Below are 20,870 nucleotides of genomic sequence, written 5' to 3' on the forward strand. Positions count from 1 at the left end.
TTCTTGGAAAGCTACTTTTCTATATGGTTTGTGTTCTATGTGATTGTTAGAGCGACTCTTCCTTGAATTGTCTTCAGCTATTAACTTATTGGATAGACTTTCTATGGATAAGTATCCTAGATTGATTGTGTCTAAATGTGACATATAATTGTTCCATGATGGGTCAAGTGAGTTGATGATAACACTTTTCATTGTTTGGTCTGAAATCACCTCCCCCCTTAAATGCAGTTCAGCTCTTATTTTGTTTAAAGATATTAAATGTTCACTTATGGAAACCCCTGGTTTTATCCTAGAAGAAAAGAAATCTTTAGACATTCTTGTGGTGGTAGCTACACTATCACTGTGAAACAAATTAAACATGCATTGGATAATTTCTGAGACAGTCAGATTTTGCTTAATGCTGTGATACATGGCAGGAGATACACTAGAAATTAATAAGAAAAATGCTCTATGGTGTAAGCAGTCTAACTTTAGAGTCCAAGGTCTTTTTGGGGGATTAGTGATGAAAAACAGTAAGTTTTCTTTCATAAAGACAACCTGGAGCTGCTGATACCATTCTTGTAAATTAATGCCATCTATTCTCAACTTTGGGAAGTCACTGGGCAAGTTTCCGACATTATTAGGTCCATTACTTACAACCGGAGGTAGTCCGTGGTCTTGTAAATGGTGGAAATTACAAAACGGCGTGGGAATGCTCGCGATGAGTCTGCAGGGTCCTTTCAGCAACTCATGTCTTTCCGGGCCGTCTGCGTTGTCTCGCGCATGCGCGTTGCTCATTTCGTTCCTGGAGTCGTCGTGAGAGGTTCTCGTCGTTGCGGCTCGCTCGTTCAGCTCCTCCTCAGACGAATTGGTCTCTGGCTCGATCTTAGGGGTTCTGACGATGGCGGTTGTTCTTTTTCTTCTCTTGAGAGCGTTGGTGCTTGCATCGGTCTGCGGTGTGGGACGGTATTTGCAGGGCTCTCTTGGTTCAGGCGTCGGTGCTCTCGTCGTCAGGATGGGAGTGGGTAGATTTTGAGACGTTGGCTTGCTCGTCCGTTTTCTGGTTGACTTTTTGGTAATTTTTAGTTTTGGTCCAAATGCAGCAAAAAGCGTCTTCATTGCTGACTTTATTTGAGTATCTGTTGAATCACCTTCACTTTCTGATTCTGATTCTTCTGAGGTGTTTGATTTTTCTTTTTCGTTTTCATTTTCTAGTAGTGCCTTTCGCGCCAGAAGTTTTGAATCAAGTTTTCTGATTGGCTCTGCTTCGCTCACTCTGGAGGTCTGTTGAAACCAAGATGGCTGCCATTCAAAATTTTGCGCGGGATCACTGTTTTTCTTCTTTATAGCGTTCTTTTCAGTAGTCGTATCACTTACTATTTTTGAGTCTTTTGACTTTTCGGTAGCGATGTGCTTCTCTCTCGCTGCTCCGCTGTTTTTCAACATGTCTTGGAGGTTCGCGATGAGGCTTTCATCGTTTTTCTGGCTCTTTAACAGTTTTAATATTTCTGACCTGAGTTCGTTGTTTTCTATTTTAATTTCCTCTCGGTCATCATCTTCATCTATTATTTCTTCTTCTTCAGTCGTGTATTCTTCGGATTCTCTCGAAATTGCATTTGTGGACTCATTTATTATTTCTTGATCCGTTTCCATTTCTTTGCTGTATGCCCTGGTGTTGGGCCTATCTCTCTTAGACATATTTAAGTTTTTATTGAGTCAATTCAACCATCCTCTGCTACCAGCTTGTTGCAATATTTTCAGGATCAGACTCAATAAATTATATAAGAGTTAAGAGTTCAAATATATTTTCTTTTATTTACATAAGGCATTCTATATTCACTGAATATTCACAGATAGAAGCAAAGAAGAGAGTGTGTGCAGCTCCTTATATATACAATGGGCGGAGCTAGGTATGGGAGTGGTAAGATATGAATACATTAAGAAGTGAAGAATAAATTAACCCCTGATATCCCGTTCATATACTATTTACATATTAGAGAATAAGGCATTTACATGTGACAGCCTGATATCACTTAATTCACATAATGGAAAAGCATAAATGGGTAACATTATGGGTAACATTGGGTAACATTGCAAAGTTATACATGTGAATTAATTGTATGAGGAATGGGACAAGGAATCACAGGGACATTGCCGTGCTGATTTCACTCTGGCCCCCCCATTGTAGTCAACCTATCGTGGGCGTTCATTCTCAGCTAGCCCTCCACCAGCACTCCTACCCTGCCACTGGTCTCCCCCCCCTCCCCCACCCCCCATTTGGCTATGGGCAGTTCACTTCAGTGAGCGCGGCAATGTCACCAAAATCTGTTATCATTTAGTTCTGTAAATCCTTCAGTTAATTTCTAACCAAAGTTAATTCTAGTAATTTCAGTAATTAGCAATAGCATTTACTTACATACCACTTCATAATGCTTTACAGCCGTCTCTAAGCAGTTTACAGAGTTAGCATATTGCCCCCAACAATCTGGGTCCTCATTTTACCAACCCCAGAAGGATGGAAGGCTGAGTCAACCTTGAGCTGGTCAGGATTAAATTCCTGCTGTTGGCAGTTATCATGCAGTACTGCTTTCTGTGCCACCAGTACTAATTTCTAGTAATTTTATGAGTAATTTTTCATTTAGCTTTTACAAGCATTTGATTCTCACTTGCTGAAAATAAACTACCCTGGCTTTCAGTGCAATTAAGGAATCAGCACTCTGTCTATTAGTCAAGGATAGAATATATTTGCTTCTTATTTCAGGCAGAGCTAAGGCTGAATGAAACAAAAACATTAATAATTGTTAGCTAGGTTCCTGGTGATTAAATGGACAAATGCTTCTTTCTTGGCCTACCTTCAGTAATATCTCTTATTTCTCCAAGGATATTCAGTAATCTGTTTAATCACTTCCCTCAATCTTTCAAGAGCCACTTTGGTGCAATATATCAAAGCTAGAAATCAGGGGATTGTGAGTTCTAGTCCTGCTTTAGGCAAAAAGTCAGATGGATGACCTTGGCCCAGTCACTTTCTCTTAGCCCTAGAAAGGAGACAATGACAACTACATTTGAAAAACTTTGCCAAGAAAACTGCAGTCTTGTCTCCAAGAATTGGAAACAATTGAATGGAAGAAAAAAAACCGTTTCACTTCTAGTTCTCTATTGGAATAAGAAGGAAAATGCTATTACAATTCTAGTGCACCAAGAATAACTTAAGCCTGTGTCACTCACAGGCTGTGGATAAGATAAAGGCAATGTCATGGGAACACAGCAATGAAAGGATTTTGACAGGACATGTTTGTATGATACAAGTCAGCTCTTGGAGCATTTAGTTTGCAATTTTCCAAAGAAAAACAAGTATACCCACATTTTTCAGTGTTCTTTCAGTGAATGCATGTTTTGTATTTTGTAGTGTCCAAAAGCCGTGGTGGCGCAGTGGTTAGAATACAGTATTGCAGGCTAATTCTGCTGACTGTCAGCAGTTCGATTCTCACCAGCTCAAAGTTGACTCAGCCTTCCATCCTCCCAAGGTTGGTAAAATGAGGACCCAAATTGTTGAGGGCAATATGCTGACACTGTAAACCGCTTAGAGAGGGCTGTAAAGCACTGTGAAGCGATATATAAGCCTAATTGCTATTTCTAATGCAACTATTTTGGCTCTTCTACTCACATTCTAATATATAGTTACATTCAGGTGTGAAATGCTACCGGTTTGCTCCGGTTCGGGCAAACCGGTAGTCATAAAAACTACCAGTTCGGGCAAACCGGTAATAAAAAAAAGCTACCGGTTCAGTTGAACCAGTAGTTATCTACTAGTTTAGACGAACCGGTAGTTTAAAAAAGCTACGGGTTCCTGCGAACCAGTATTTCCAACAATCAGCTGTGCCGCACGGTTTAGTTTTGCTAGAAAGCAGGGAATCCTGCTTTCTAGCGAAGCTAAATTGCGCGACACAGCTGATCCTCCCCCTTGCTGTTCTACTTACCTTCCCAAGCCTCCTTTTGGCGCATGCTGCGCATGTGCACACAGCGTGTGTTTGGCACGCACTATACATGCGCACGCAGCGCACGTTTGACGCACAGCAAACTGGTTCAGATTTCACCCCTCCAGCGGCTGCAGGAGGTTCTACCCATCCGCATGGACATCATGACGTCGCTTTTTTACAATGTTTTAAGCCTCTGCGCATGCGCAGAAGGCTTTGTGCATGCACAGATGGTGTACGCGAGCACATTAGCGAACCAGTAGGGAAGATAAATAAATTTCACCCTTGGTTACATTGTAGATGTTAATTTAGATATTTAAACTTTATCTCTGACAGCTTTAGTTCAGCAGAGATTGCATCTAGTCCAACAGATTTACAGAAGACAAAGGGAGGTACTGCCCTAAGAATAAGATCATGCAGACAACTAAAGAGGGATTCCCCTGAACACAGACAAGACTGATAGTTCTTCATTTCTCCCATCTACCAACAAACTAATCGCTTTACTTAGAGAGTTGCTTGTCATTAGAGCTCTATTTTGTTTAGGCCATTATTTGTTTTTTTTTATTGTTTATTTCTTGCTTGTATCATTTGATTGAAATTTTCTGTCTTCTAAAGAAAAAAGTCTACATGATTGCAGCTGGGCTAATAGGAGGCATTTACCTTGTTGGCATCCTTTCCCTGTTCTTTGGAGTGGAAGAAAAAGTTGGTGAGCATATCTAAACCTTATTAATATTTCTGGGTGTCTATTTTCTTCATTTAATCTACAATCTCATATAAACAACATTGTATATATTCCACCCATTATAGATCCATACACCTTAATGCCAGACAAAAAAGTTCCTTTCTTTAAAGGACAAAAGCATGCCATGAAGCATCAACCATATTTGATATTTACAGCAGCATTTCTACTGATTTTAACAGCAGTTCAGGTAATTCTTATCTACCTAGCGTTTGCGTCAACTTGGTTTGTCATAAATTGCATTGAAGAATCTATGCTGCTGCATCGTAGGAACTTAATCATATGTACTGTATGTGATCTTATTTTCCCTAAAGAGCAATCCTATTTTCCCTAAAAATCAGCCTAATGTCTTCTGGGGGGGCATTCAGAGATTTTACTGATTTTGACTATCGTGACATTTTTATTGTTTATCAAAAATGTATAGATTTTTAAGTTGAAAGTCAGTGGGCGTGATCCAGTGGTGTCACAGTTACTAACCTCCTTCATATGAAAAGAAAAGATACAACTTATGGCACAAAAAGCATGCATGCCCAGAGGTTTTTAATATGCTTTTATATAAACGCATATCATATTTATCATTTATAAGAATGGAATATAGTCATTTTTAAATGATGAAAAAGCCAATAACTATGTAATCATATGAACTATGAAATAGCAATAGCAATAGCACTTAGACTTATATACTGCTTCACAGTGCTTTACAGCCCTCTGTAAGCGGTTCATAGAGTCAGCATATTGCCCGTAACAATCTGGATCCTCATTTTACCCACCTCGGATGTATGAATTGTATCACTATATTTATCCATCCTCCTTCACATTTGAATCATGTCTACCTTCATAATATAGTTCTCTTTTCTTTTCATGATAATTTATTAAATGTATATGCCACCCAACTACTAACACTCTTTTCTTTTCTCTTGTTCTAGATTGAACAAGGAAATTTCGTTCTCTTTTGTACTTACGCAGCTGATCTTCGCAGTCACTTTCAGAATTTAGTGCTGATTATCTTGGTAAGTGTGCAGACAAAGCTAAGCTTTTTGTGTGTCTCTTCTTATCGTATTTCTATGGTCCATACCTATATGAAAATCAAGTTTTCATGACTGAAGGCCTTTCTCCATTTATACCTAACCTTGGCACAATATAATAAAAGGAAACATATTGGTTTCTGTCTCTCTGGTCACCTTTTTAAACTCATGGTTATCTCTTCTGAGTCCATCAGAGTCCAAGCTTCCGCTCCCTTGTTGTGATGTGTAGCTATTGATATTTATACGGTACTGCAATCTTCAAATTGTACACTTAATTCTCTTGGAAGCCATAAACATATTTTTTCTCTTTTCTGGCATTTTTTCCTGTTGTAATGTATAGGTGTCAGCTACAGTGAGTGTTCCGTTCTGGCAAAGATTTCTGAAGCATTTTGGCAAAAAAAAAGCAGCATGTGGAATATCGGTAAGTAGGCTGCTAATAGTTATGGCTGCACAGCATTTCAGATTCCAGAAAGGTGCTTCAGAGCATACAGAGGCATGAATGGAGCACCTGTCTGTAACTCTTTAAGGCAGCCATGCCTTTTTCCATGATCATGTGGCAACAGCAGAGGGCAGCTAAGATATGCCAGGTAAAGATGTGACAGCTTTAAAGACTTCTAGAAGTGTTGGGCTTGTGCTCCTAAGCACTTTGAAACACCCTTTTAAAAATGAATTTACGGCAGTGCGTAGTCCTAAGAATCAAAGAACTTGGAATGTAATTATTTGATCAATAGCCTTTTCTATCTAGGCCTTGCCTTTTTAGCTATTTGTAAACCCTTTTTTGAAATCTGACCTCCCTTTGAGATGACTTGATGACTTAATTGTAGCTAAGTCTCCTGGTCCTTGTTCTGTAGATTAAGAATATCTTCCTGTTATGGTTTATATTCTGTTCAGACCAACAGACTCCAGATTATGTAGCTGAAAGTTAAAGGGACGCTGTCTCTAGGAATGATACCTCTTGTCCTACAGATTTTCTATTTATGGTGGATCTGAAATAGATGGATAAACAGTACAGCCAAATGCTCCCTAACAGTATTTTTCAAACTTGGCAACTTTAAGATGCGTGAAGTTCAATTCCCAGAATTCTCCAATCAGTTGCCTGAGGAATGCTGGGAGTTGAAGTCCATACATTCTTAAAGTTACCAAGTTTGAAAGGCACTGTTGCAGAGCATGTGGCCAGTAACACGTATTCTTGATGTACATTTTTGAAAAACAGTGTTCTATGATCTTCAGAGCAGAAGGAAAACCAGACTTAAAATTAAAAGGGTGGTTTCTGCAGCAAAAAAGACCACTCACTACTGTAGCACTTTGAAGCACATGCTTTGCATACGGAAGATCCAGGGTTTTGTCCAGTGGTGAAGTCCAAATTTTTGTACTACTGGTTCTGTGGCCGTGGCTTGGTGGGCTTGGTGGGCATGGCTTGGTGGGTGTGGCAGGGGGAAGGATACTGCAAAATCTCCATTCCCACCCCACTCCAGGGGAAGAATACTGCAAAATCCCCATTCCCTTTCCACTCCTGGGGGAAGGATATTGCAAAATCTCCATTCCCACCCCATTCTGGGGCCAGCCAGAGGTGGTATTTGCCAGTTCTCCGAACTACTCAAAATTTCCGCTACCGGTTCTCCAGAACCTGTCAGAGCCTGCTGGATTTCACCCCTGGTTTTGTCCCAGGTCTGAAATTCTAGCAAACTGACACCAATCATTGCCAATGATATTAATCTAGACAAGTTGGTGGTGACTTACTACACTGCCAATCTATAATGATTGTCATTGTCATATATGTACAGTAATCTTAATCCTGTTTATATCATTATCCAGTTGAGACATTACCCTTTCTTAGACTTCAATTAAGGATGAAATGATTTATTTTTCTCCTTATATTCATTCATTCTAGTTGATGATTCCTTCTGTAGTCATGTTGGTGACTATCCCTAATATCTTTCTCGCCTACTTTGTGGCTATTGTATCTGGACTTAGTATTGCAGCGTCTTTCCTCCTGCCATGGTAAGAGTCTCTTCATAAGGAGTAGGGTATGCAGGGAATATCTGCTGCATTTGGCTAAAAGCAGCACTTTAACCTTTGGGTGATACCCTGCGGTCTGCCTCCAGAAGATGCTTCATTTAGTTTAATTAAAAATTAATACTGATGGAATTGATTCAGTGCAATGATACATAGCGGCATCTTTAGGGCTGGGAGCTCTTGGGATTATGGAAAATCCCAATCTTGAGGCCTCAGATTGTGTCATCAGAGATCAGATCTTTCAAACATCTTGTCGAGAATCTTAAGACAAACAGTGGAAGAGAAGTCTAAGGATAAATGATTAAAATCCTGGTGATTTTTTAACAGCAGCTTCAAATATCTAAACTGGGGGGGAAATTATAAGATTAGGCAATAAAGCATATGAAACTCTCCCTATTAGCTATGTATAAAATATTATTTAAAGTATTAAAAGTATTTTAATAAAAGTATTATTTTAAAGCAATATGAAAATATAAGAGCACTATTATGAAAACATGCATGTAATTTTAGATCAATTACCTTCCACTCACTAAGTTCTGAATCACATGATTTTTAAAGTCATATTTTTTTTTTAAAAAAAAGTTGGTTCTTATTTTAAGATGTCGTTTAGTGATTGTGCACAATTTGCATATTCTTAAGGGGGGGTCACGTGATCACTGGTTTTGGTTTTTGCACATTATTTTTATATGCAAGGACTGGAATGATACAAAAATAAGAAAGGTCTGCACAACTGGGATTTATTATTAGAACAAAAACTAGCAGAAGTTTGAATGGCAGTTACACAGATAGTTGCCACTCTTCCTGTGGTATTCCTACACACCTAACTGTGATGTGCACCTTTTTAATGTTGATTATAGGTCCATGCTGCCTGATGTAGTTGACCATTTTCGAATGCAGAACATTCACTTACCAGGGCATGAAACTATCTTCTATTCGTCCTTCATCTTTTTCACAAAGATATCAACTGGTATTGGAATGGGAATTTCTTCCTTCAGTTTACAGTGAGTGTTTTAAGTTTTGTTTTGTTTGGGATCTTGCATTGGTTCAATTCAATAAAGAGGCACAGGGATAGGCAATCTATGGCACTCCATATATTTATAAATTACAACTCCGGCATTCTTTGCCATTGTCCTGGTATCCTAGGAATGTTAGGAATTTAGCAACTAGATGGTTGTGCACTGCCTACACCTGCTCTTGTCATTATGCTTGCAGGTAATCTCTTAAATTCTCAAATTGGTGTGATAAAGATATTACATTATTTATTTATTTTAAAAATGTAATCAATTTATAGCTATCTCAGTTGCTCTGTTATCCATACATGCTGCCATATAATAAATACATTTTCAATGTGAACTCGGTTTAAGAAAGGATTCGTATCACCCCATACCCAGTCCCTCAGATTTTATTCCGTTTTTATGTTTCTTTCAATTCATGGAAGATTTTTTTTTTTAAAAGAATATTCTACAAGTTTTATCAAATCTGGGGGCCAGCTTGAACTCGAGCTAAAATTAATTGGGCTGTTTTCAAACCAAATCTTGTTTTGGTTGACATTGGGTGATACGATGGGAAATACTGTGCTGGCTATAACAGAAAAGGGGGAGTCCAGAATTTATTGTTATTTCCACTCCTATTTCTTTCCTAGATCCAGGTAATTGTGTTACTAGGTACTTTAGCTTCCAGGTTTTTAGTTTACCAGCAGTCTATAAGACTCCATTCATTCAGAGTATGGTGACAGTAGAGTATGCAGTTTGTTTTCTCTGAAATAGCTATCCTGCAGAACTGAGAATAATTTCATGGTGAGTGTGAAGCAGAAGAAAATCTAACTATACTGAAACTTTTCAGGGATTAATTAAAACCACTGGTGCTGTATTCCATTGAATGGATTTAACTCTATTACTGTTTAATTTAATTTTAGTGTTTAATTTAATCACCAACTAGTTTCAAATTATTTTATTTATTATATTGGTTTTATATTGTATTTCATATATAAGCTCTGCAAACTCCCTAGAATCCATTTAAGTTTCAGGTGGTAGAGAAATGTAGAAAATAAATAAGCAAGCTATCCTGGCACACAGGGTGGAACCAGTTAATCCATTAAGTGAAACAAGTTTGCCAAGCTGCCAAGTTTGCCAGCTATATATGGCAGGCAGGCACTATATATAATGATCTGGTTTAAAGGAACTGACCAGTGTTAATGGAGCTCAAGATAGTGTTCTGATCATAATGAATGAATTGCTCAGATTGCTTTATAAATATAAGGGCAGGGGAGAAATCCAGCAGGTTCTGACAGGTTCTGGAGAACCAGTAGCAGAAATTTTGAGTAATTTGGAGAACCGGCAGATGCCACCTCTGCCTGGTCCCAAAGTGGGGTGGGAATAGAGATTTTGCAGTATCCTTCCCCTACCACGCCCACCAAGCCACACCACACCACACCACGCCCACCAAGCCACGCCCACAGAACCAGTAGTAAACAAATTTGGATTTCACCACTGTATAAGGGGCATTGTTTTAAGGTCAGCCACCAGTGTTAAAAAAATTGGTCTTTTTACATAAAAGAAGCTGATAGCAGAAAGCCAGCAAAGCTTAGAAAAAAATCAGGAAAAACATTCAAATTGAAGGGGGGGGGCACAGAATGAGGGGTAGCTGTTTATTATTATTTGAATGAATTATAGTAACAGTTACATGACTTTTTAATAGATTTGTAGGCTACAAATCAGGGATGTGCACACAGTCCACCCATGTTGTCATCACGCTGAAAATCTTGGTTGGTGGAATTCCATCCATCCTCATCCTCTTAGGCTTATCCATACTCCTGTTGTACCCAATCAATGAGAAAAGTCAAAAGAAAATGAAATATGCCTTTGAAAATTCAAGGTAGGTTTGTACTAATATCAGCCTCTCCTGGTTTACAACTTTCTTCAGTGAAAGCTGTCAAAAGTCAACTGTATTACAGTAAAAAAAAATTTGACATTTACAGAATGCAAGATATTTTTATTTGAACATCACATTTCCCATGTCGAGAATATCCCCATTTATTTACCCATGTGCATTCATACACAAAAATGTATGCTTCTGATTCCTAATACATTCAGAAAGTTTATAAAGCAAATGAAATATCCACCCAAAAATAAATTGCTGCATTGGATAATTAAAGCACATTGTAAAGCTAATTCTTTGAAAGTTGAAACTCTTGAATTTTGGAGGCTTTCTTAAATCCAATACTGATTTTCACAGTTTCAGAAAAGCCAGAAGTTAAAATTGGAATTATGTGTGTGCAAAATTTCTACTCCATCATTGGACTAAATAAAACACTAGCCTTTAATAGAAATTCCAGGTAGTCCTCGACTTACAACCACAATTGAGACCAAAATTTCAGTTGTTAAGTGAGTTTTAGCCCTTGGCAATAGCACTTAGACTTATATACCACTTCACAGTGCTTCACAGCCCTCTCTAAGCGGTTTATAGAGTCAGCATATTGCCCCCAACAATCTGGCTCCTCATTTTACCCACGTCGGAAGGATGGAAGGCTGAGTCAACCTTGAGCCTGGTGAGATTCAAACTGCCAAACAGCTGGTGATCAGCAGAAGTCGTCTGCAGTACTGCACTCTAACCACTGCACCACCGCGACTCTTCATTTTTTTGCTCCATTATGCAGCCTTTCTTGCCACAGTTGTTAAGTGAACCACTGCAGTTGATAAGTTTGTAGCTTGGTTGTTAAGTGAATCTGGCTTCCCAATTGATTTGGCTTGTCAGAAGGTTGCAAAAGTTGATCACATGACCTTGGGTCATGAGTATGAACCATTTACCAAGCATCTGAATTTTGATCACATGATCATGGGGTCTGCATCCTACAAAGGTCGTAAGTGTGAAAAATAGTCATAAGTCACTTTTTTCAGTGCCATTGTAACTTTGAACGGTCACTAAACAAACTGTTGTAAGTCAAGGATTTCCTGTATTCTCTCCTACAGACTTGTAGAGTTTGGTTTTGGTGGGTCTTATAGTGCACCTATTTTACATTGTCCTGAAAATGGCTTTTCCACAGAGATGATGTACAAACGACAGAGAATAAATTCTGATACACTTGACCAGAGTTTACAAGGTGTTAAAATTAAAGGCCATTTTATTGACTTGGATTCTGACGCTAATGGGCTAATGAAAAAGCATCTTAACGTGGCAATTTTTGTTTCTTTTTATCAAGTGAGCAGCCACATTGTGTACCAATCAGCAATTCGCATCTTACACAGAGAAGTACATTAAGTGAAACGCGTGGCAATTAACCTGCTAGATTTTAAGCTTTTTCTGCAAATGTTTCACATTATATACATCTGTGAAAGGAAAACTCGTGGTTAAAAGATGGGTTCCAGGCCCAGCAGATGCCATGTTTCAATTACCATGTAAACTCTTTTTTTCATATCTTATAAAACAGGAGGAATCATCTGAACACTGAAAACTTTGCTGAAGGAAACATTGAATTAAAATAGAAATCCAGTGATAATGAAAATGCAACCAGAGGGGACGACTTCAGCATCCTTGAAGGCATTTGTCTTATTCTACCAGTGTTTAACTACCAATATACCAAGGCTGCTGTGATCAAAAAGATGACACTTTGGAGCATGGCTTGGAGAGTCTGTACATCTATAACGTTGGGTTGCTATGAAGCCTTGCACGAGCTAATTTATAAGATGCAATAGGTGGTGCTGTCGCCTTTCATTTACAGTACAGTACATGTTATATACTGAGAACAGCTGCCTGACGAGATAAAAACCATGATCTTGTAAGTGCTATCCATAAGCTGTTAACCAAGAAAATGGTTAGAGGCAATTTCAACTAATTATAATTTATGGTTCCTACCAAAGGAAATCCCATAATTTCTGTTGATCACAGAATTCTATTTATCGTTAATGCAATGCCATTTAATCTACTGCTGCTGCTGTTTTTTGTACAGATTTTTTAAATCCCACTTTTCTTATTTTATGAATAACTCAGGGCAGAGAAGATACCTAATACTCCTTCCTCCTCTTATTTTCCCCACAACAACCCTGTAAAGTGGGTTGGGCTGAGAGAGAGAGAGAGAAAGAAAGAGAGTGACTGGCCCAAAGTCACCAAGCCGGCTTTCATGCCCAAGGCAGGACTAGAACTCTATCTCCTAGTTTCTAGCCTGGTGCTTTAATCACTACATCAGGGGTATCAAACTGGCGGCCTGCAGGCTGGACGCGTCACATGTAGGCCACACCCACCCCAGTTCCACGAATGGGGTAAACATGAAACGTCACGTGACGGCAACGTGTCACAGCGACTTTGACACACATGCAGTAGATCAAACTGGCTTAAGTTTCTATTGTGAGATTGTGAATCAAGAACTTATAAAATCTAATAGTACTTGACTTTGATACTTCTTTAAACTCAACAAGTTTTGAATAACCCAAAATGTTCTTATAAAATAGCATAGATATGCAACTTAGAATAAATCTTTCCTTGATTAATGGAATGCAGTACCATTCCTGGAATACTCAGTAATTCCAAGATTCAGAGGTTCGGTTGATTATTTCTTCAGTTCAAAACCATTTGTGGAATACAAATGGTACAGAATTTTGTTGCCTTTTTTTCCCATTTGTGAAAAAAAAAACCAGCATTCTGCATCATGTGAACAGTTGGCATCCATGGAAAAAGGTTTCCACAATGAAAATTGCTTTCACAGTAATGGAGGGGAAAAGAAGAAAGAAAATGACAGCATTGGACTTTTGTCTGTAGTGCAATAATACACATCAGAGAATGAGAGGCAGTTCACTAAATGATGAACTCAGACATATTATTATTCAAGATAGCCCGCTTTTGGATTAATCTGGAGGAACAGAACACATGAATACTAAAAGTCTGATTTTCGGGCTTTTTATTACATTAAATGGGGCTTACATAAATATTATAGGAGCATGTAGTGTCATCACTAATTGTGGAAGCATATAGATCGGCCTCTGATCCGACGCAGATCCCGGGCGGCTCCTTGGTTTACCGTGGAGCTCAGGGAAATGAAGCGTCGAAAAAGACGCCTGGAGGGTGGTTGGAGATCCTCCCGATCCGAGTCCGACCGAACACAACTAAGAACCCATATTAGGTCTTATCTTGTGGCGATGGAAGTGGCGAAACGTAACTATTTCGCCACTCTCATTGCATCTGCAGAAAATCGCCCAGCAGCCCTGTTTAGAGTGACCCGCTCCCTCCTTAATCAGGGAGCGAGGGAGGACCCCTTACAGGGCCGTGCTGAGGATTTTGCACAGTTTCTGCAAGATAAAATCACTCAGATTCGGACCGGGTTGGACTCCGACTGGACAGAGTCCGTTGAGGTGACAGGGCCTAGTCTCGGTGGAGACATCTGGGTTGAGTTTGAGCCTGTTTCATTGGATGACGTGGACAGGATTATGGGTAGGTTGGGGTCTTCCACATGTTTACTGGACCCTTGTCCCTCCTGGCTTGTTTCGGCAGCCCGGGAGGTGACTGGAGACTGGATCCAGGCTATTGTCAACGCTTCACTAAAGGAAGGGGTCTTTCCCGCTGCGCTTAAAGAGGCGGTGGTTCGACCCCTCCTTAAGAAGCCTAACCTGGATCCTGACGTACTTAACAACTACCGTCCAGTCTCCAACCTTCGCTTTTTAGCGAAGGTTGTTGAGTCCGTGGTGGCACAGCAATTCCCTCAATTCCTGGAGGAAACTGACTACCTGGATCCTTACCAATCTGGTTTCAGGCGTGGCCACAGCACGGAAACGGCATTGGTCGCCCTAGTAAATGATCTCTGGCGGGCCAGGGATGGGGGTTGCTCCTCCATCCTGGTCCTTCTTGACCTCTCAGCGGCATTCGATACCATCGACCATGGTATCCTGCTGCAGCAGCTCAGGGGGATAGGGTTAGGAGGCACTGTTTTACAGTGGTTCTCCTCCTATCTCTCGGGCCGTCTGCAGTCTGTTTGGGCGGGGGGTCAGGGATCCTCCCAGAGGCCTCTCACTTGTGGGGTGCCTCAGGGATCGGTTCTCTCCCCTCTGCTCTTTAATATCTATATGAAACCGCTGGGTGAGATCATCCGTGGTTTTGGGGTGAGGTATCATCAATATGCTGATGATACCCAGCTTTACATCTCCACCCCTGACCACCCTAGGGATGCCCTTTCCGTGATGTCCCACTGCCTGGAAGCGGTGCAGGTTTGGATGGGGAGGAACAGGCTTAGACTCAACCCTTCCAAGACTGAGTGGCTGTGGATGCCGGCATCCCGGGATCTGGAGGTTCCATCCTTAATGATCGGAGGTGAAATCCTTGCTCCCTCCGACAGGGTCCGCAACTTGGGTGTCCTCCTGGATTCTCGGCTGTCTTTAGATGACCATCTGACGGCCGTAACCAGGGGGGCCTTCGCACAGGTCCGTCTTGTGCGCCAGTTGCGCCCGTTCCTAGACCGGGATGCCCTCGCCACGGTCACTCACGCCCTTGTTACCTCTAGGTTGGACTACTGTAACACCCTCTACATGGGGCTGCCCTTGGGATGTGTCCGGAGGCTTCAGCTAGTCCAAAATGCAGCCGCGCGGGTAGTTACGGGGGCGTCTAGATACTCCCGTGTAACACCTCTCCTGCGTGAGCTGCACTGGCTACCGGTGGCACTCCGGATACATTTCAAGGTGCTTACCTATAAAGCCCTTCATGGCTTAGGCCCGGGGTACTTGCAGGACCATCTCCAGCCGTTCTCCCATCGTCTTGTGCGCTCTCACAGAGTCGGCCTCCTCAGGGTGCCGTCGGCCAAACAATGTCGGCTGACGACCCCCAGGGGGAGGGCGTTCTCTGTGGGAGCCCCGACCCTCTGGAATGGATTGCCCACTGAGCTCAGGACAGCCCCCGACCTTCTTTCCTTCCGTCGCGAGCTGAAGACGTGGCTCTTCCGCCAATTAAACTGATCCGTTTGGGGGTACACTGGTATAATTTTAAATCGTTTTTAATTGGGTTACTGATTTTAATTTGGTATCGTATTGTGATTGTATTGAAGTTGTCATTTTGTAAGCCGCCTTGAGTCCCTAGGGAGAAAGGCGGCATATAAATCGCAATAAATAAATAAATATATGGAGGTGCTCTGTCAACTGAACATTTTGAGAGACATTATAATTAACATTGTAGTAGCTATGGGTTCCCTTGATGGAGGCACTAGTTTGCACTGTTAGTACTTCTACACAGCATTTTCACTGAGAGGCTCAATGGCAGTTTTGTGTGCTCCAGGGGAATGCTATTGAATATTTTTTTAAAAAGGTCTATACAGTAATCCTCTCTGTTGCAAATGGACAAGGCAGAAGTCATTATTTCATGGTTTACACAAATTGCAGATCATCCATGCTGTCTGAACATGCTGATTGTAAGATTACTTTCCATTCACTGCCGTTTTGCACAAGTACAGCCAATAGAATTTAGGTTCTTGGAACTTTCAGCTTGGAATCAACTCATTCACAGAACACAGGTTCCTCACTGGGTGCCTAGCGACAGGGAAATATGGTGACATATTTTTAATGCTGCCAGCAGGAAAAGTTAGACCTTTTTTTTTTTAATTTGATGCAAACTTTCTAAGTCTGACACCTAATAACCCAAACTATAGTCAAATATATTTGAAAACGGATCTTTATTTCTGTTCATGAATTCATAGATTAAAATCACCCCTAGATTGGAGAAATGTATTAATGCTTAATTATTTTGAAAGTAGTTCAGCTTTCTAAGTAGACATTATGAAAGAGTTGGAAGTTGGGCAAGAGCTGGGCAATATTGTGATTTAACGTTAATTTTCAGTAAGACTTTTAGGAAAAAAGTATACCTGGTAAATTGTGTGTCTACTTGCTTTTAAAATACACATAAACAGGCACTGAGATGCAGCTCAGTAGAATATGATCTAAAATCAATTAAATTATTATTTATTCACATGCAAGGATCATAGTAATGGGTAAAGTATTATTCCTAGTTGCTGAATTAAGCATAATCGATAGAATAAGAACAACACAATAAATGATATAGCAATTGTGCCACCCTCTGTTCAATTGATCTCACAAAACCCTCAGCCATCTCTTTTTCTTTCTTAAGCTTGCTAAGAAAACAGAACAACATGAAGGTTGTATTCCGGAAATTTAGGTTCAAATTCCAGTGACCCTTTCGATTTAATGTACCTAAGCCTCACACTGAGCTAATGTCTTATTTGGCTGGGAGGCAAGCACAATCTTTGTGAATGGGATCAAATTTCATATATTGGCAGCAAATCTTCAGTAACCTCTGGAGGGCAGCAAAGATATTCAGAAAACTCTCAACTTTGCTATTGTCTAGAGGTCATCTAAATTTGCATCTTGGCCCAGGGTAATTTTGTTTGATACTTGGGGTTTTTAAATAATTGTTGCAATGTTGTCCTTTACAGTTGTTCGAAATTACTTTCCCTTTTTTTCCCCTTTTATTTAATAAAATAGAAAAAATAATTAGGAAAAAGAGAGAAAAAAGCAATTCAACAATAGCAAATAATTTCTCCTATGTATGAAATTTTAAGGAAAGTTCCCCCCCCCAAAAAAAGGTAGTCCTTGACTTATGACCACAAATGGGCTCAAAATCTCAGTTTCTAAGCAAAGCAATTAAGTGAGTTTTGCCCCATTTTATGACCCTTTTTTGTCACAATTGTTAAGCGAATTACTGCACTTGTTAAGCGAATCATGGGTTATTAAGCGAATTTGGCTTCCCCCATTGACTTTGCTTGTCGGAAGCCAGCTGGGAAGGTTACAAATGGTGATCATATGATCCCAGAACAGTGCAACTGTCAGAAATACATGCCAGCTATCAGCCCAAATTTTGGTCATGTGACCCTGAAGATGCTGCAACCATTGTGTGAAAACTGGCCACAAGTAACTTTTTTCACAGCTGTTGTAACTTCAAAGGTCACTAATGCATGGTTAAGCTGAGGACTATCTCTAATCATATTTCATGGTAGCCATCCAGTCATACCTTACATCCAGTGGTGGGATTCAGCCAGTTCACACCACTTTGGGAGAACCGGTGTAACTTTCTGAGCAGTTTGGTGAACTGGTTGTTGGAAGAAATCATTAGGGCAGAGAACCGGTTGTTAAATTATTTGAATCCCACCACTGCTTACATCTATAAGCAGCATATTTCTAAGTTCCAAATCACTGCAGGTCTTCAGTACACTGAATAATTGGATGGGTGGTGTTAAGTCCCCCGACCCCAAAATATACAGTATGACAAATAGTTTGACTGCAAGTAGCGTTTGTTATATAGTTGCCTCAATGCTTATTGAATAAATCTGCTAAGACTTCAATGTGTTTTGCTATGCAATTTATCTGTGGAACATTGTGTGGTGCTTTTATCTAGGACTTAGGACAGATACAAAGCAAGCAGTATACTTTGGGTGTTTGTGTCTTTAAGTATACATGCATTCAAGCACATACACAAAGAGATATACTATACTATACAGACAGTGCCAAGAAAATTATTAATTCTTCCAAGAATGTAGTAGGAAACTATTCTAACAGCAATCAGCAAAATTTGGAACGATGTACAAACTACTGGAAAACCTGAAGTGATGACATTTTGTTATCCTTACAATATTTTAAATAAAAAATGGAATTGAACATTTTATAATGGCTTTACCTATGTTGAACGGAATAACAAAAAGTTAAAACTATTTATTGATTTATTTGTTCCACAGTCAGGAGAACCAATTTGTCCTTTTGGGGGACTTGAGAAATTGCATTTGAGAGAAATAAAAAGCTACCTTTTCCCCATTTCCTTTGTCTTTGTAAAAATCTGTTTCTCGCATTTGTGTGTTTTATCATGAAGGTTTGTAAAATGAATGGAATGGGTGAAATACGTGCTGTATATCTATGGGGAAGTTAAATGTTTTTCATAAAGCTTGTTGGAGTCACAGGTAGACTTGAATTTGAATAGTAGATCCATTTAAGCAGCCTCAAAGATGACATTCTAATATTTATTATTTTCCTTCAATCATACCCAATTCTTCCGCACTTCCTGGACAAGTCCCTGAAGTTTCCTTGGCAAGGTTCTTTGGAAGTGCTTTGCCGTTGCCTTCCTCCTATGGCTGAGAGAAAGTGACAGCTGGATGACCTTGAACCAATCCCTTTTTCTCAGCCCTAGGAAGGAGGCAATGGCAAACCATTTCTGAAAAAATCTTGCCAAGAAAACAACAGGGACTTGTCCAGTCTCCAAAAATTGGATATGATTGAACAGAAAAAAGATGACATTCTAATAATAACTTAAAAGTACTTACGACTTCAGTGTGAGAGATTTTATAGGGAAGGTGTGAAGTTCCATGTTTTCCCTTGGTGGCAGCCAGCTCTGCGGAGACTTTGGAAAGGGGCCATTGCTGGAATGTAACCAGCACTGCACTCAAGAGCCTGGTGACACAGCAGACTAATAGCCTGTTATTAACATTCAGCTGCCTGCAATTACTGCAAGTTTGAATCTCCCCAGGCTCAAAGTTGACTCAGCCTTCCATCCTTTCTAAGGTAGGTAAATTGAGGACCCAGTTTGTGGGGGCAATAAGCTGACTTTGTATAAATATACAAAAGTATGAAGGCTATTGCTTAACGCATTGTAAGCCGCCCTGAGTCTCCGGAGAAGGGCGGCATATAAATAAAAAAAAAAAAAAGAACAGTCATTGAGCTATCTTTCATGTTCCTCATTTACTGTGATCAAACTTTTCACCTCAGCACTGCTGATTTCCCTATTGTTCAAAATAGTGTGAACATTCAAAGTGCTACTTCTTACATTTAAATAATGTGCGTAAACATGTCATAATTTAATAGGGATGGAATCATTCATTCATATCAATCTTCCAGTGTTTTAAAATCAGGAGTTATTACAATAAGTAAATTGTAATAATGATTGCTGTAAAATAAATTGCCGTTGTGCTTCATTTTTGGGTTATGCCTAGCTAGATGGTTGAGAAACAATTACAAGAATTCCTTCTTCAAACAGTTCTAGTCCTCGACTTACAACAGTGCATTTAGTGACCTTTCAAAGTTGCAACAGCATTGAAAAAAGTGACAACCATTTTTTCACACTTACAACTGTTGCAACATCCCATGGTGATGTGATCAAAATTCAGGCACTTGGCAACTGATTCATATTTATGACAGTTGCAGTGTCTTGGGGTCATGTGATAATCTTTTGCGACCTTCTAACAAATACAACGAGAAAGCCAGATTTACTTAAAAGTCACATTACTACGTTAACAACTGCAGAGATTCCCTTAACAACTGTGATGACAAAGGTCATAAAATGGGGCAAAACTAATTCAACTGTCTAGCTTAGCAACATAAATTTTGGGTTCAATGGTGGTCTTAAGTAAAAGACTACCTGTACGTTGCATGGTCCAATATTGTTAACACGTAAAAACTACAGTAGTGGCCAAAATTGTGGAAACCTTTTGGGAAAAGTGTATTTTCTAAAACTAGCTAATAACTTTTTTTTTAGTACTAGCATAAAATTATATATCAATGGAAAGATAGTTTAATCAAGAATGTAACTCAATAACTTTTATGAAGGATTTGCTATTAGAATAGCAGTTACAGTATAAAGAAGGAAAGTGAAACATGTAGAAAAAAGAGATATGCAAAAATTATCACGTCAGTTAATACTTAGTTGGGTAACCTTTAGCATGAATTATGGCCTTACGTCGTCTTCCCATGGAGTGAATGAGGTCTTTTAGCTGTTATAATGTGAAACCAAGATTGAATTATTGCTTCTATTAACTGGATTTTATTGATGGGTCGCTTCTAACTAACAAGTTTCTTTAGTCGGCTCCATAGATTTTCAATTGAGTTAAGCTCTGGGCTATTCCCAGGCAATTCCAGCAGTGGAATATGATTATCTTGAAACTCCAAAAAAAAGTGATGTTTATTAGCCATCAAACTCAAAAATACACTTTCCCCAAAAGGTTTCCACAATTTTGGCCACTAATGTAGCATGATGTGATTCATGAATTTAAGATTTTTAATGTTGAAATTGTCCTAGGGTTAGCAGAGATGGGAAAATTGAACTGTCTGGGCAGGGAAAAAACAATAAGTACTTTTATAAATGTCTGGAAACTTTTTGTAGACTGCTGAAAAT

At 39.7% G+C, this 20,870-nt stretch overlaps 1 protein-coding gene across 4 annotated transcripts in view; it reads left to right on the forward strand.

Annotated features, from left to right (window-relative positions):
* The window catches only part of MFSD2B (MFSD2 lysolipid transporter B, sphingolipid), a 55,293-nt gene that overhangs the window by 24,654 nt on the left and 9,769 nt on the right, over positions 1 to 20,870 (forward strand). The window contains exons 7-14 of one of the 4 annotated variants that reach the window (XR_011599776.1): positions 4,569 to 4,659; positions 4,761 to 4,882; positions 5,619 to 5,702; positions 6,058 to 6,138; positions 7,609 to 7,718; positions 8,591 to 8,734; positions 10,431 to 10,607; positions 12,160 to 12,507. Coding sequence is in view for 3 of the 4 variants with exons in the window: in XM_070933019.1 (XP_070789120.1) it covers positions 4,569 to 4,659; positions 4,761 to 4,882; positions 5,619 to 5,702; positions 6,058 to 6,138; positions 7,609 to 7,718; positions 8,591 to 8,734; positions 10,431 to 10,607; positions 12,160 to 12,214 (864 nt within the window). In the remaining variant the exon portion in view is untranslated. Of the gene's footprint in view, positions 1 to 4,568; positions 4,660 to 4,760; positions 4,883 to 5,618; positions 5,703 to 6,057; positions 6,139 to 7,608; positions 7,719 to 8,590; positions 8,735 to 10,430; positions 10,608 to 12,159; positions 13,108 to 20,870 lie in introns of those variants that run through there. The other 3 variants (XM_070933019.1, XM_070933021.1, XM_070933022.1) reach the window with 3 other exon arrangements.

Source organism: Pituophis catenifer, unplaced genomic scaffold, assembly GCF_029215685.1.
Source record: "Pituophis catenifer annectens isolate HBS135680 unplaced genomic scaffold, rPitCat1.0.hap2 SCAF_1, whole genome shotgun sequence".
Classification (NCBI taxonomy): domain Eukaryota; kingdom Metazoa; phylum Chordata; class Lepidosauria; order Squamata; family Colubridae; genus Pituophis; species Pituophis catenifer.